Genomic DNA, 17,502 nt, shown 5'->3' with positions numbered 1-17,502 from the left:
GCACGAACCCGTGTCCCCTGCATTGGCAGGCGGACTCTCAACCACTGCGCCACCAGGGAAGCCCTACTTCCTCATTTTTAAATTGCGGGGCAATCCCAATTAATAGAAGCCAAGGAAAATTAGTCAAGACTAGATTTTAGGGAGGTAAATTTAGAATGGTTGATATGGTGAAAGGTTGGATTAGGGAGTAAATTTTAAAGATTTTTCTAGATTCTAAGCAAGTAGTGGGAAAAACTTCACTGTGCATCTCATTCCCACTTTGCAATGCAAGGGGACCTTGGGTCTCTTGACTATTTGTATGATAATAGTAATAACAGTAGTAATCGTTAATATTTGTATTAGACTGTATACTAATTGCTGCACATATATTATTTAATCCTCACAACAGTGTTATCATGTAGATACCACCATTATTGTCAATTTATAGAAGAAACTCAGATTGGTAGAGTGAAGTTAAGTCATTTGCTTAAGACTGCATGTCTAGAAAGTGATATAATTCTGGTCCACCAGGCTCAAAAGCTCACATTCTTACCATTAGGCATTCTGTTTCCTCTCCAAATGGCTAACAAATTGATAACATGAAAATTGCCCCAAAGACAGACTCTACTGAGATCCTTTTCTAGGAACGTTTTTTAACTAAAGAAGAGAGGGGGCAAAGAAAAGTTATGGGGAGAGATTGAGAAAAAGAAGGAAGATTATAAACATTCCTATAGATTTCTATTTTTTGGTAGTAAGATTTAATTATTAAGGAGACATTTGAGTTATATAGATGTTTGAGTAAAGATTTCTAGATGCTTTTGTATTTTTAGTTATTTGTAGACAAAGCTAAATGTATTTGTCCAGAATATTTGATATCTGTAATCTAGCATGCAGACATCTTGATACCAGATTGTCATTGAGCTGTTTCTGTAAAAAGATGCTAATTAGATTTTTTTTTTTTTTTTTTTTTTTTTGTGGTATGCGGGCCTCCCTCTGCTGTGGCCTCTCCCGTTGCGGAGCACAGGCTCCGGACGCGCAGGCCCAGCGGCCATGGCTCACGGGCCCAGCCGCTCCACGGCATGTGGGATCCTCCCAGACTGGGACGCGAACCCGGTTCCCCTGCATCAGCAGGCGGATGCGCAACCACTGCGCCACCAGGGAAGCCCACTAATTAGATTTTTAAAATTCAAATTTCTATATGCATTGCAATTAAGGTCTTGTTTTATGCTGATTAACCAGTCGATTTGTTTAGTAAATATTTATTAAATGCCTGCTATGAGCCAAACACTGTGTCAAGTGCTGGAGACAGAATTGAGGACAAATAAGATACAATCCTTGCCTTAGTGATCTTACCACCTAATATGTGAGACAATCACGTAAGCAGATAATTAGAAGGGTAAGTAAGCTCCGGGTGATATGCCAGCACGTAGGGTGGAGTAACTTACTGCAGAAATCACACGTGGCTTACCAGAAGAGGAGCCCTTGGAAATGTCCTGCATGATGAATAGGGGTTACCTATCGTGATATGTGAGCTTTCTGTTTGTTGAGTAACCATACTATTAGAAATACCAGGGGGATCTTTTAAAAAATACCAGTGTGTAGGCCCACCCCCAAAGATTCTGATTATTTAGTTTGGGTGGAGCCCAGACATGAGTACTTTTTAAAAGAAGCCCAGTCATTCTTATGGGCTGCCATGGTTGGACACAAGTCAAATATTTCGGACGTTGTTCCTAAAATGCTGCTTGTGGACAAGAACACTTTAACTCTTTTTGATGTTGCTTAGAGACAACGTGTTACTGGGGGAAAGAAGATTGAGATAAATATTAATTGAAAACAAAGAAGCAGAGATTTTAAAATATAAAAGCTAATCTTTCTTCATTAAGATTGAACAACTTCCCTAGGTAAGAATAATTATTCCAGACACCTGAAGAAATATTAAGATGTCTCTCATGTCCCATTTAAAAATATTCAGAGTAAAAAATTGTTCCCTGGACCTACTACTCAAAGTCCTGCATAGAAATATTAATACTAATATAAGATACACACAAAAGAACATTTGTTCTTGAACAATACATAAATACCCAAATCGGGAAGACTAGAATAGTAAATGCCTGAAGGACTTGTCACAGGTTGGTAACTAGAAGAGAGCAGATGAATGACAGTTAGATGAAGGTTTGGGTAGAATGGTAGTGAATGGGTGGGAATGATTAGTGAATGTAGGAGTCTCACTGATTATAGGTACTTACAGACCACACATTGTTTCATTTCTTTGAAGTATCCCTCTGCAGAGGAGAAAAAGTATTGCCTTTAAATTTTTTTCTGTTTTTCCAAGAAGAGGAAGCTTTAGTTAGGATGCAACTGGTGACATTTAAATTCATGCTTAACTAGAACCACAAGGAGGCATACCTGCGTGCTCTATGAAAGACTGTGTTAGAATAACAGGATATTAACCTACAAGAGACTTTTTAGTGTCTAGACCCTTTTTGCTTCATTTAATTTAATTTTATTGTTGAGAAAACTATGATCCAGATACATTAAATAAATTGCCCAAAGTAACACAAAGTAACACAACTAGGTAAAGGTAGAATGGGACCGGACTTTTTGACCCCAGGTGCCCTTTCCACAATCGCACACTCTACTGACATTTATTTCTCAGAGTTTTATTGTTCTTGCGTTTTGAATTTCTAGTCTAGTTTTATTTTGTATTACAATTTGTCTCCTGAAGGTCAAGTAACCTGGTTTGGTTATGAAAGTCCTCGTAGCTTCTGGGACTATATCAGAGTGGCTTGCCGGAAAGTTTCACAGAACTGTATCTGCAGCATTGAAAATATGGAAAATGTCAGTTCCTCTAGAGCTAAGGTAAGACATAAATAATAATGTGCAGTACGTGTAATCTAATCCTAAGCAGTTTTGAACCAAATAGAAAATTTTGAGCTCTTTGCTATATAAAATCTTTCTTTTCTTTGTTGGAATTAAGCACTTGACCAAATTTAACATCTTTCAGAGGCTTGTTTCATTTTTTATTTTTAGTAGCATGTAATTATTTTAGAATGCTCTTGAATCTTCACTGTAAATAGCAGGAAGGTATGAAGCTAGTAACTATGAATTTCTTTTTTGAGAAGCACAGTAAAATATTTCCTAGTCTATGAAGTTTCTACATTTCTTGAATTACCTAAATCTGTGACTCTTAGTGTCCTGCGCTGGCAGTCCATAATGTCAAAACTATTTTCACATAGTACCAGAATGTTATTTACCTTTTGCACCGGGTTGATATTTGCACTGCTGATGCAGAAGCAATGGTGGGTAAAATTAACTGGTGCCTTAGCATAAATTAAAGCAGTAGCATCAAACTATACTAGTAGTCACTGAGTTCTTCCTCACCATACATTCAGTCTTAAAAATAAAAACAAAAACCAGTTTCACTTAATGTCCATGATGGTGAAGTAAACATTATTAATTTAATTAAATCTCAACCTTTGAGAAGCTGTCTTTTTAATATCTTGAGTGATAAAATGGGAAGTATGTATAAAGCATTTCTGCAGCATATTGACATATGATGGTTGTCTCAAGGAAAGGTACTCATGCAGTAGTTTAAATTGTTAACTGAACTAGACACTTTTGTCATGTAATACTATTTTTACTTGAAAGAAAAACATTCAAACTATAGCCTTTTTAGACGCAGGCATTTTGTAGACATTTCATAAGTAAAGATGAATGAAGTAAACCTGTTCCTTCAAGAAAAACAGCTTGACAGTATTTGTTGCCAATGGTAAAATTAAAGCTTTCCAGTAAAAATTAGAATTTTGGAAAACTTGTAGTGTATTCACCATCTTAAGCTTGATAACTTCCTAGTACTTAAATGCTTTTCTAATAACATTGATGTTGATATTAACAAAAATATATTTATATTATTTAATGGAATGTGTCAGTATTTTGTAGACCTGCATAACTTATATTTTTTAAATGACTGATGTGTGGAATAATAAAATCATGCATGGGTAGAAGATCATTCAAAGTGTAAGAATGTAATACAGTATGAAACATTCATTGATATGGTTATAGAGTCCATGTTGCAATTAACCTTTAAGAAATTATCCCTTACTGAGTTTTGATTAGAACCAAAGGAGAATATCATCCACAATTATCTGAAAAGGCTATTAAATGATTCCTTTTTCCAATTATGTATCTATGTGAGGGTAGATTTTCTTCACATGCTTCAACCAGAACGACCCATTGTAACAGATAGAATGCTGAAGCAGATATCTAGTTCTCTTTTATTAAGCCATACATTAAAGAGATCTGTAAAAATGTAAAACAGAGCTCCTTTTCTCTCTAATACTTTTTTAAGGGAAAGATAGTTATTTTTTCATAAAAATATGGTTTTCAGTGTTAACATATAATGAGTTCATTATTTTTTTAATTACTATATAGTTTTTAAGTTTCCAGTTTTGATTTGTAGTGCAGTAAATTTGGATAGATATAACCTATGTAAAAACCCTTTGGAGTCCTCAAAATTTTTAAGATTGTAAAGGTCTGAGCTCGTGACATAAGGTATATTAGCTTTAGTGTAGTAGTTTATTTATTTTTATTGGTTTGTCATAGTAACTTTCCTTACCATTTTTGACACTTAAGAGTTATAGAATGAAATAAAAATGAAGTAGAAAATAAAGGTTGAAAATACTAGATATGTACAGTTTTAAGATTGACATAATTTAATTCAATTCATTATTTGACAATCATAACCTTATAAATTACATGTCTGTACAATAAACAAAAGTATAACAATCATCTTTCAACAGTGTAGTTTCTAAGTAGTTCCTGTATCCATTTTTATTTAGAAAGTTTTTTTTTCTTATGGAAAATTTTTGGTTAGCAAAATTGACACATATATTGAAATTAAATATTTTGTAAAACATGGACCAAGTACCTAAATTTTAAAAAATTTATTTTTGCTTTTTTAAATATAATTTTTAAAGGTTACTTTCCATTTACAGTTATTAAAAAATATTGGCTATTCCCTGTGTTGTATAGTGCATCCTTGTAGCCTATCTTACACCCAGTAGTTTGTAACTTCCACTCTCCTACCCCTGTACTGCCCCTCCCAACCCACTGGGGTGGGGATAACATTATCCTATTGTTAGGATAAGCAACCTTATCCTTGTTCCTTCTATGATATAAATTTAACATATTAGACCAATTTCTGAATATACTACCCACATCAACCATTCATACATCCATGCATCCTTCCACCTGATAAATTTTTACTGAGCACCTATACCATGACAGAACTGTGAGTGTAGTCTTTAATACATTCTTATGACTTATGTCCCTAATCCTTCCTAGTTATTCCTGGTCTCATCTTCTTGTTTATTTTTTCCTTGTTCAGAAGCTGGCCTTGTCAGTGCTTTGTCCCAGAGGCTGTTTAGCCAAATTTTCTACTGAAAGAGGCAGAGGCAGAGAGAGGGTGTTAATCACAGATACACCAGAATTACCAAATACTAGAACTTTGCAATAAGATACAGTATTGCAAAGAGGCCATTTTTATGTTCATTTTCTATTACTGATTCACAAATCTACCTCCTCTTTTAACTACCACTCAACTTTTCCTCTCCCTAGTTCTTTAGTGTGATGTCCCCAAACCTGGAAGTCAAACAAATTGGAGGGGCCCTGTAAACACTCCAGGCTTTTATTTGTGACCCCAGAAAGGCTACACCTTGGGAGTAAGGGAAATTCAGATGAAGACCAGCCCCCAAAAGACCTTAAGCGGTGTCCTTAAGTGGTACAAGGTGATTTTCAAGTACACTGTCTGTCTACCAGAAGAAAAGTAAATCTACTCTAGAGAAAGGTAGCATTAGAGTTGCTACAAATTTTCCTTCTCAATGTCCACTATTTAATCAGAAATCACCAAGTATATCAGGAAACAAGATTAAATGAACAAAACTAAGAAATATAAAAAAGACAATTGAAACAGACCTACGGGAGATGCAGATAATGGACTTTTAAGTAATTATGATATAAATAAAGAAAATATAAAGATTAATAATACTAGAGAACTGGAGTATATAAGAAAATCAAAATAGGAAACTACAGGATATTCATTCTTATAGAACTTGTACAAAAATCGGTCATTTGCTAAGTTGTAATTCACCTCAATGAATTTCAGAGGATTGAAATATAAAGTATGTTCTCTAACCACAGTAGAATCAATAATAAAAAGATAACTAGAAAATGCTTATATAAGTTGAATTTGAGAAGACTTTCTAAATAACTCATGGATGAAAGAAGAAATTACACATGAAATTGAAAAATATTTGGTAAGTAATGATAATGAAAATATATAAAAAATTGTGCTTAGAGGAGAATAGATGGGCTTAAATAGGCTTTTATGTATTTTTTTTTTAAAGAAAGGCTGAAAAATCAGTGATCTAAGCTTTCATCTCAAGAAGCTTAAAAAAAAGTAATAAACCCAAAGTAGAAGGAAAAGAAGGAAAAAAGTAGAAGGAAAGTAGAAGTAGAAGTAGAAGGAAAGTAGAAGGAAAGAAATAATGAAGAGCAAAAATTCAATTAAGTTGAAACAAATGTACACTAGAAAAATATCAACAAAACCCAAAGTTGGTGTTTTTTGGTTTTTAAAATTAATTAATTAATTAAATTTTGGCTGCGTTGGGTCTACGTTGCTGTGTGCTGGCTTTCTCTAGTTTTGGCCAGCAGGGACTACTCTTCGTTGTGGTGTGCAGGCTTCTCGTGGCGTTGGCTTCTCATGTTGCAGAGCACAGGCTCTAGGTGCGTGAGCTTCAGTACTTGTGGCAGGCGGGCTCAGTAGTTGTGGCTCACAGGCTCTAAAGGACAGGCTCAGTAGTTGTGGCACACGGGCTTAGCTGCTCCGTGGCATGTGGGATGTTCCTGGACCAGGGATCAAACCCATACCCCCTGCATTGACAGGCGGATTCTTAACCACTGTGCCATGAGGGAAGTCCCAGTTGGTGTTTTTAAAAAGATTAATGTAACTGATAAGTTTCTAGCAAGGCTACTCAAGAAAGAAAAAAAAAAGAGAGATTATAAATTACCAGTATCAGTAATGAAGAAGAGGTAAAACCCATCGACCCTACAGACATTAAAAATCCTAAAAGAAGGTATTATGAATAACTTCACACCTATAAATTTAAAAACTTAAATGAAATGGGCAAATTATTTGAAAACTGTCACTTACAAAGCTAACACAAAAAGAAGAAAGCATCTGAATATTCTGATGTCTACTAAAGAAATTGACGCTATAGTTTAAAATCTTCCCCTTGCAGCTCATTTTTAAATTGAGTTATCTTTTTCTTATGGATTTGTAAGAATTCTTGGCATTCTACAAATGAGATTCTTTTGTCAGATACATATAATGCAAATATTTTTGTCCACTCTGTGATTTGTCTTTTTACTATCTTAAATGATTACAGTTCATCCCCTGAAATAGGAGGGAAGGTAGAGTGTATGGGTATTAGTTCAGTTAGGTTGGTTGGTTTGGTGGCATGAGCTTCCTGTCTTCCAGTTGTGTCTATTTTTTGTTTCTTCATATAGTAAAGTAGGGATAGTATTGTAACATGACTCACACACAGTTCTTGTGAGGATTAAATACCTTAATGTGTAAAAAGCTCTTAAAACAGAGATAAGCATGTATTAATTACGTTCTTAACAAGTGTTGACTACTTTTATTAATTTTTTGGAAAAACCTTTAGTGGCAAACAAACAAATATTTGTGTCTCCCAAACAATAACAGCAACCTTCAGTGGTTCACCATTATCTGATAAAGTCTAAAATCTTAAACCTAATTTTCAGCTTTTCCCCCTTTATGATCCCAACAAGCTTTATATCTTCTGTTTCTTTTGTTGAAAGAAAAGAAACTGTTAAAATCAGCACCATTTATTATGACACTATAACAAAGAATTCCACAAACATCTTAGGACAGGAAACTAGGTGCCAGCCCAGTTTTGTGTGGATTGAAATTAATAAATCAGGAAGCAGGACTTTCCCCCATATTTCTTATCTTAACAATAGCACGGTCTCCTAGGAGTGTCTAACTTTCTCTGGAGAGCAGCTTTTCCCGCTTCTGTTTTAGAATGTAGCTTTTTGATTCAAGCCACTACTACTAGTCTCTGTGTCTTTTAGATGAAGTTTTAAGAAACTTGAGACTGGGAGCTGGTGCTTGCCTCTTCCTTCCTCTGTTCCAATCCGCTACAACTAACTGTAGGTTCCCCTGGGCTGACTCAGCAGAAACAATGGACTGAGCACAGGGCAAGCTAAGGGATTTTTAGGTTAAAAAAAGGTGGGCATATTGGTGGGCAAACTGACTGGCATGCTAACCACACCCATATCATTCCTTTATTTCCCAACAATACTGCTGCTTGTAGCCTGCTGGGTTATTGTTTTTTTTTTTAATTTATTGTAATTTATTTTTGGCTGCATTGGGTCTTTGTTGCGCGTGGGCTTTCTCTAGTTGTGGCGAGCGGGGCTACTCTTTGTTGCAGTGCGCGGGCTTCTCATTGTGGTGGCTTCTCATTGTGGAGCACAGGCTCTAGGCGCACGGGCTCAGTAGTTGTGGCGTGTGGGCTCAGTAGTTGTGGCTCGCGGGCTCTAGAGCACAGGCTCAGTAGTTGTGGCGCACGGGCTTAGTTGCTCCACGGCATGTGGGATCTTCCCAGACCAGGGCTCAAACCTGTGTCCCCTGCATTGGCAGGCGGATTCTTAACCACTGCACCACCAGGGAAGTCCTAGCCTGCTAGGTTTTTCCACGTCTGGATTAACTCTGCTTTGATCCTTCTGTCCGACAGTTTTGGTGAATTCACTAGAGTTGTAGACATTTCTACAACTGTAGACATTTCAGTGCTTTTTTTTCTATACTGGTAGTCGACCATCATATTTATTGGTTAGTGACACCTTTATTCTTAGCTACCATTGCAGTGTTTTGAATTTCTATATAGTTAATCTTCATAGATTTTCTGGAGATGTGTGAAAGGGTTGAGTGAAAAGGAGAGTAATTGAATTATAAAATTCTTACTAAAAAATATAATCTTTATAGTCTTTCATTCTAAACAAAGAATCCAGAAGAAATGGTTTGGATTATAAAAAAACTTAACTGGCTAGTCCCAACTATTGAATGATGTTACCTCTTTTCAAAAGTAAAATTAAATTTTTCATATTTTGTTAGAATTGTGTGTTTTCTGTGATTTTGTTCTAGAGTATGCTTCTGGGTGTTTTTGTTGTGTGTTTGTTTTTTCTGGTTTAAATTTTTGGTAATAGTCTTTAGAATGCTCTGGAGGCACCAAATTCAGTAACTCGTGATTTGGATGCATGATAAATAATGAAATTTGGTTGTCTGAAACTAAACAAGTGGTGTGAGGGTGATTATTTTTATTAATGAGAACGGACTCTTTTCTTCATGTTTTATAAGGTGACTCACTTTAATTGGCATGTTGATTTGGGCATTGAAGTAAAGAGATATGTCTTGTGATTTCCTTCTGTAATTCACAAGAAGTCTCTAACCCAAGTTAAGTCAATATTAATGGTTATGTCCCTTCAGATGCTAGAAAGTTAATCTGACGTGATCTACCCTGCACCTTCAGAGAACAAAGTATATACTATATATAATTAAAATTTACCTCATCTTATCTACTTAAATATTTTTTAGTCTTTATCAAGTGCATATTTTGAGTGAGTTATTCTTTGCATATTAAAATGTTTATATTTTTATGACATAGCAGGCAAAATATATTTTAACTTCTAATTTTTTTTTCATGTTTGATTCTTTCTTCTTCCTTTTAGGGTAGAGCCTGGATCAGAGTAGCACTCATGGAAAAACATTTATCTGAATACATCTCTACAGCTCTGAGAGACTTCAAAACAACCAGGTTTAAAAGTCCTTTTAATTTTCAATATATATTTAAAAGATTTACCAGAAGACTTAGCAGTAAGAATAGATGAAGACACATTTGTTTTTAAAGTCCTCGCCTATTTTATTTCCTCCTTTTTGTACTTCTCAGATAAATCCACTATCTTCTCAGGAAAATGCAATTTCTCAACTAAACATACATCTTACCTTGGTTTATCTTTTCAGGCCTCACATTCTGCCTGGAATATCTTTTTTCTGAACAATTTCTGATTCTTACTTTTTCAACACGTGAAGTTTCATTCTCTCCACAGACCTTTTTCTAACCAATTTGAAGAAAAATCTGTGAAATTCCTATAGCATTCTTTCTCTTTCCACACCACAATATTTATTTAATTGCTTTTAAAGAATAAATGAGTCATTCACTTCTTTAATTCTTATATAATATAATTAATGATTGCTCAATTGTCTTTTTAGGGCAGTCTATACCAATGTTCTTCTTGGGTTGTAAGATGGTACATTGTGCAAAACAGGACTTTATTAATTTTTTATGATGGTCGAGAAAAGGTTCATATTAGGACAACAGTCATTCCTACTCAGCTGTGGTCTGCTAATCTGCATTTATAGCTTTTGTTAAAGAAACCACTTTTTTTCCATTTCAATAGTATTTGTAAATGAAAATATTCAGTATTTTCAATATCCTAGATATGTACTATTCAATACAGTCGCCACTAATCACATGCCACTGTGTAAATTAAAATTGAAATTAAGTAAAATTACTGGGCTTCCCTGGTGACACAGCGGTTAAGAATCCACCTGCCAATGCAGGGGACACTGGTTTGAGCCCTGATCCAGGAAGATCCCACATGCCGCAGAGCAGTGAAGCCTATGGGCCGCAACTACTGAGCGTGCGCTCTAGAGCCCACGTGCCACAACTACTGAAGCTCGCGCACCTAGAGCCCGTGCTCTGCAACAAGAGAAGCCACCTCAGTGAGAAGCCCGCTCACCGCAATGAAGAGTAGCCCCCACTCGCCGCAACTAGAGAAAGCCCACGTGCAGTAATGAAGACCCAGCACAGCCAAAAATGAATAAATAAAATAAATAAATTTATTTTTTAAAAAAGTAAGATTACTGATTCAGTTCTTCAGTTGCTTTATCACATTTTAGGTGTTCACTGGCCTTGTGTGGTTAATGGCAACCAAATTGGACAGCACAAATATAGTACAGTGCTTCATAGCAGAAAGTTCTATCAGACAGCACTGCCTTAGACACTTCTAAATTACCATACTTATTCCTACCTCGTTAATCATATTTCTTAAAGAAGAGAGTGACTGTAAACCAGTTTTGACAGAAAATTAGGACTCTATATACAGAAATCATGTATCTGGAATCTTAATTTCATGTCCTGATGCCATATTTGACATTTTGGATTTTGAGAAAATCTGGGCCTTTATTATGACACATTCTTTTAGCTAACTAGCTGATACAGATTACAGTATCTTTACTTAGGTGTCTCTATGTTTTTAGGTAATAAAACAATAAATTTTTTATTTGGAAGATACAAAGAAAAAAATTATCATTATAAATTTGACCAGGATATAAAGACTTTTAACTCCAGGAAGTATTTGCATAAAGTAAATCTGATATATGCTTATTGAATTCTTTTAAAGCAATATGATACTCTTGAGATATTTCTAAAGATAGACAGTGAGATGATAAACTCTTAGACATTTGAAATAAATCTTATGCAATGAAACATTTGTTTTATTTATCACTAGTAAATACATTTAATTATGGAAGATTACAAATATTGAAGATAATAAGGCTTCAAAAATAAAAGTAGTATCAGAATCTCATAGATCAAACCTAAAAATCCTAAATTAATGAAATCAAAACCAAGTTTATACCATAATTATCTCCTATACAATAACAAGATAGTCTTTTCTAAATAGAAATTAAAGCATTAATAATCTCTCTAGGGTTTCCCTGGTGGCACAGTGGTTAAGAATCCGCCTGCCAATGCAGGAGACACGGGTTCGAGCCCTGGTCCAGGAAGATCCCACATGCCGCGGAGCAACTAAGCCCGTGTGCCACAACTACTGAGCCTGCTCTCTGGGGCCTGCGACCCACAACTGCTGAGCCCATGTGCCACAAGTACTGAAGCCCACGTGCCTAGAGCCCATGCTCCGCAATAAGAGAAGCCACTGCAATGAGACGCCCGCGCACTGCAACGAAGAGTAGCCCCTGCTCGCCCCAACTAGAGAAAGCCCGTGTGCAGCAACGAAGACCCAGTGCAGCCAAAATCAAATAAATAAAATAAATAAATTTAAGAAAAAAAAAATCTCTCTAAGTTGTTAGTCTTGTTTCTTAGTTTACACAATTGGGTGGGGTAGAAACAGTACTTGAATAGACTATTTTTAGAGTGAGTAGCCTAAATTTTTTAAGGGAAATCCTTTTTGCCTTGTTTTTAGGTATTAGCTGTTTTTTTTTGAAAAAAGGAAGTGATTCAGCTGTAAAAAGTTCATGAAGTAAAGATATTCTTGTAACTATATAAACATATTATTCAAATAGAAACATGGCTTAGTATATGTTTATACATGCACAGAAATACATCATATTTATATACACACATACACACACAGTATTTAAATGTGACTATGATGGCTCTGTAATTATCAAGAAATGAAGTAGGTAGTTACTTCAGAACTCTCATCCTAAAAGTTAACTAAAAAAATGCAGTTGCAAAAAGACAAAGTTTTTTTTTAACTATTCACACTACTTTTTTTTTAACTGAAATCAAACCAGAGAAACTTCTTAATTATAAATTATAAATTTGATTGTGAACCCCTAGCGAAAACATATGTATTTGGAAGATTAGGTTTGTAAAATAACAAGCGTACTTTTGGAAAGAATAGTTATTCCTTACCTGTTGTCTGGATGCTCCCTGACATAAGTGCTTGTAGAACAATGAGAAATGATCTCTAATTCTTGAGGAATCTTGAGAGTAACTGAATCAAGTGATTTCTTCTTGTTCTACTCTTCACAGATAAAGAGTAATGAGGCCTTTTAAAATGGTGATACAAGTGTTTACCCCAGTACAGAAGGAGGAGCTACATGAGCTCAGACAGGCAGCTTGAAAGTACTAATCAGTGAAAATCCAAGGATAAGATTGGGTAGAGGAACTGTGGGGAGCACAACTACAATAAATCTTCTGAAGTACATGACGATCACTCCAAAGTATTAGAGAAATTCATGTGATCTTTTGGCTACGGTGGAGGATATCTTGGTGAGCAATTGAAAAAATCCTTGAAGAGTTTCACAGTTTAGGGATTGAGGTGTTATTGGGAAAGAGCCAGAGGTGGGAAGTTGGCAGACTCAAGAAGAGAATCCAAGGTAAAAAAAAAAAAAAAAAAAAAAGGAATTATTTTGGTAGGTTACTGGGAAAACCTAGAGATAAAGAAGTAAGGTAGAAACCGAATAATTTGCTCAAAGTTTTACTTTCTCCTCACCTGCAGCCTGAAAAATAATTAGAAAAGTTAAGCTAAAGAATACAAATGTGACATTTGAAACAAGATCGAAAATATTCTGGTAAGATTTTGAAGTAACAACTGTGGAAAATATAAAGTAGAGAAAAAATTACTGTGTCGAATCCTGTTTATTACTTTGCAGTTGCACCACAATACTTCATTTATGATGACAAAAGTAGTGTTCAAAGAAACGTTAATCTTCTTAATATGATAGTAGGAGTAAGAGAAGAGTAACGTATAAAGTAAAACTTCAAAATTACTCAGCTGTCACAAAGGGGGAAAAAAAGGAGTGGATAAACACTTTTCTAAAGGATAGAAGAGTAGATAGGGTAGTGATAAATTACCACACCTTTCAAGAACTAAGAAGGTCTTTAGGAATTTGAATCTGTTTGAAAAAAGGAGTGGATAAACACTTTTCTAAAGGATAGAAGAACACCTTTCAAGAACTAAGAAGGTCTTTAGGAATTTGAATCTGTTTGAAAGTTTTACATTATTAAGATGAAAAAAATAAACGTCATTAAAAGGTGCTTGTGGACTGCTGCCACACAGCACATATAAAGTTAACTCAAAATGGCTCAGACCTAAAAGTAGAGCTCTTAGAAGAGAACATAGATGTAAATCTGCTTTTACATTACATTACATTAAGATGAAAAAATAAACGTCATTAAAAGGTGCTTGTGGACTGCTGCCACACAGCACATATAAAGTTAACTCAAAATGGCTCAGACCTAAAAGTAGAGCTCTTAGAAGAGAACATAGATGTAAATCTGCATGACCTGGGATTAGATAGTAGTTTCCTAGACATGTTACTAAACACCCAAGCAGCAAAAGGAAAATAAATTGGACAGAATCAAAATGTAAAGCTTATCACTTTGAAGAATATTTTCAAGAAAGTGAAAAATCAATCCACAGAACTGGAGAAAATATTTGCAAAGCCTATATCTGATAAGAGACTTGATTGTGAAATATATATAAAGAACTCTTACAACTCAGTAATAAAATATTTTTAAATTTTAAAATGGGCAAAGAATCTGAATAGACATTTTTCCAAAGAAGGTACACAAATGACCAAGAAACACGTGAAAGATGTGTAACATCAGTAGCCATCAGGGAAATGCAAATCCAAACTGCAAGGTACCGCTGCACGCCTGCTAGGATGGCTACGATTAAAAGAACGTATAATAACAAGTGTTGGCAAGGATTTGGAAACATTGCAACAGTTATACATTGATTGTGGGAAAGTAAAATGATGCAACCACTTTGAAAAACAGCCTAGCAATTCCTCATAAGGTTAAACGTAGAGTTACTCTGTGTCCCAGCACATGAATCCTAGATAAATAGATACAGATATCCAAGAGAATTAAAACCATATGTTCACCAAAAAAACATGTACACAGATGTTCATAGCAGCATAATCCATAATAGCCAAAAAGATGAGAGAACCCAAATATCCATCCACTGATGAACGGGTAAGCAAAATGTCCATTCCATGCAGTGGAATGTTATTCAGCCATAAAAAGGAATGAAAAGCTTCCGCTGCTGCTTCTGGTGCTTCCTTCTGTGCTTGTTCTGTGGGACCTGGTACCTCATTTGTGACGTGGTAGCTGAGGAGGGTCTGGAGCCCTCCACGGCCGATGAAAAGCCCAAGGAGTCAAGGCTAAAGACAACAATCATATTAACAATCAAGACAATCATTTTTGTTGTGATGGAATGTCTCTCCTGTCAGAGGCTGCTTTCTTCTAGGTCCTATATCCATCCACCTCTTCCTGCAGTTATCACCTCTCTCTTTCCTCATCCTCAATCTCGTTCCATTGCTGGATCATTCCCACCCATGTACAAGCATATACTGGTACCTCCTACCTTAAAAGCCAAAACTTCTCCCTTGAACCTGTATTTCCCTCTCATACTGCTGCTCATTTCCATGTTCTGCTTCATCACCAGACTTCTCAAAAATCTTTATACACACTTTCATCTCCTTGCCTGAGAGTCACTCTCTATTCTCGTCCAGCTTCTGCCTCTCACCACTCCACCAAGGATAATTTTAAAAGAATACCAGAATCCACAAGCTACCCAAACGTAATGGACATTTCTCTGTCCACATGGTACTTCATTGTACAGCTAAAATAGTTGAAGACTTCCTCTGTCTTGCAAAACCTCTCTGCTTTTAACTTTTGTAGCCTTCCCTGGCTTTTCTTTCTCCCTCTATAGCTGCTCTTTCTCAGGCTTCTTTTACTCTTCACAGCTTCTTAGTGTCAGTATTCTCTGGGCTCAGTCCTCTGTTGTCTGCTCTTCTTTCTCTTCTCAGAATTTCATCCATCTCCCTGGAACTTTAAATACCACTTGTATGGTGGTGGCACCACATTTAAACCTCTAGCCAGATAGTTCAGACTTCTTGATTCCCAGCCCCACCCCATCCTGCAACCCTGCAAATGGTTTCGCTGCCCTACTCACGTGGCTGACGAAGTCAGAATCTGAAATTCATGTTTGATTCCTCTTTCTCCTTCATTTTTTTAAAATATAAATTTCTTTTATTTATTTCTGGCTTCCTTGGGTCTTCGTTGCTGCGCGCGGGCTTTCTCTAGTTGCGGCGAGCGGGGCCTACTCTTCGTTGCGTTGCGTGGGCTTCTTATCGCGGTGGCTTCTCTTGTTGCAGAGCACGGGCTCTAGGCGCGCGGGCTCTAGAGCGCAGCCTCAGCCGTTGTGGCACACGGGCTTAGTTGATCCGTGGCATGTGGGATCTTCCCGGACCGGGGCTTGAACCCGTGTCCCCTGCATTGGCAGGTGAATTGTTAACCACTGCGCCACCAGGGAAGCCCCTTTTATTCTTTCCAGTCATTCCAGTAGCAGCTCTTTTCGAGCCTATCTCCAAAATCTATCTCGAATCTACCCATTTACCTTTATCGCCATGGCTGCAAGAGTAATGCGTACCTCTCTCATCTCTTGCTTATACTCCCCTATTGGCCTTCCAACTGAGATTCCAGTTTGCCCCCTCCCAGTAGCCACCCAGCTTCCAGCCAGTCTTCTCAAAAGTAAAAGGGATCCTGTCAATTCCCACTTTCAACATTGAAATGGTTTCTCATTACTTTAGCCAGCAGGCTCTGCAGATATATTCCCTGGAGTCAGACCCTGGATTCGCCACTTTCTGACTGTGGTAAATTGCTTACTCCCTCCATGGCATAGTATTTGGTGGTAAAGTTAAACCAGATAATTCATGTAAAGCACTTATAACTGTGCCTGGCACTCAGTAAATGTTTACAATTATTGTTAATGTTATATGGCCTACAGAGCCCTGTGAGATCAAACTTCTCTGGGCCTAAGGTCTCAGACTAAACACTTGAGAATGTCTTTCCTAACGACTTTCTTCAAAGTTGGATTCTCCTTTAATTTTTCTCTACCTCAACAACTTATTTATTTACTTTATACTACTTACCATCTCTTATTGTCTTTTTTTCAGCCTGTCCTCTCCCCTAGACTATAAGCTCCATAAAGAGGGGTCATGTTTACCTTGTTCACCATTTTATCTATAGGATATAACACAGTTCTTGCTATATTATGTATTTATTGATAAAAATAATTAAAGAATCTCACATTCTTAATAAGACCTTTTGGAGATTTATTTTTTGGCCAGTTTTTCATTCTGATTCCATTTGACTTAGAATAGAACATTTCTTTATAATGCTGTAATTTGTTTTGTATGTCATGAGGGAGAATCTTCTTTATCTCCTCCCTTCAAGTTTCTTATGTAAGGACTAAACTGGGGAAGAGAACAAGATGTTGATAAAGAAATTTCTTTGGTTTATAAGATAAGCTTTCTCATATTTTAATATTGCACTTTTAGTGTGTGGAATAACTTATGACTCAAAAAAGGAAATTTTGAAGCATGATATTGTGCAGTATCAACATCATCTATTCTGGTTGTTCACTTTGGATCCCACCCAAAGGTTATTTGTTTTTTGGTTTTTTTTTGCGGTACCTGGGCCTTTCACTGCTGTGGACTCTCCCGTTGCGGAGCACAGGCTCCGGACACGCAGGCTCAGCGGCCGTGGCTCGCGGAGCGGTATGCGGGATCTTCCCGGACCGGGGCACGAACCCGTGTCCCCTGCATCGGCAGGCGGGCTCTCAACC

General features: G+C 36.5%; 1 protein-coding gene across 2 annotated transcripts in view; it reads left to right on the top strand.

Moving 5' to 3' along the window:
- RUNDC3B (RUN domain containing 3B) overlaps window positions 1-17,502 on the top strand; it is a 160,811-nt gene that overhangs the window by 72,601 nt on the left and 70,708 nt on the right. For both annotated transcript variants that reach the window (XM_055085053.1, XM_024129865.3), the window contains exons 4-5: window positions 2,705-2,838; window positions 9,787-9,872. In XM_055085053.1, coding sequence (XP_054941028.1) covers window positions 2,705-2,838; window positions 9,787-9,872 — 220 coding nt within the window. The remainder of the gene's footprint in view (window positions 1-2,704; window positions 2,839-9,786; window positions 9,873-17,502) is intronic.

The sequence above is a fragment of the Physeter macrocephalus genome, chromosome 5 (assembly GCF_002837175.3).
Source record: "Physeter macrocephalus isolate SW-GA chromosome 5, ASM283717v5, whole genome shotgun sequence".
NCBI classification, from domain to species: Eukaryota; Metazoa; Chordata; class Mammalia; order Artiodactyla; family Physeteridae; genus Physeter; species Physeter macrocephalus.
Note: the sequence above shows the minus strand (reverse complement) of the source record. Positions and strands in the feature narration are given on the sequence as shown.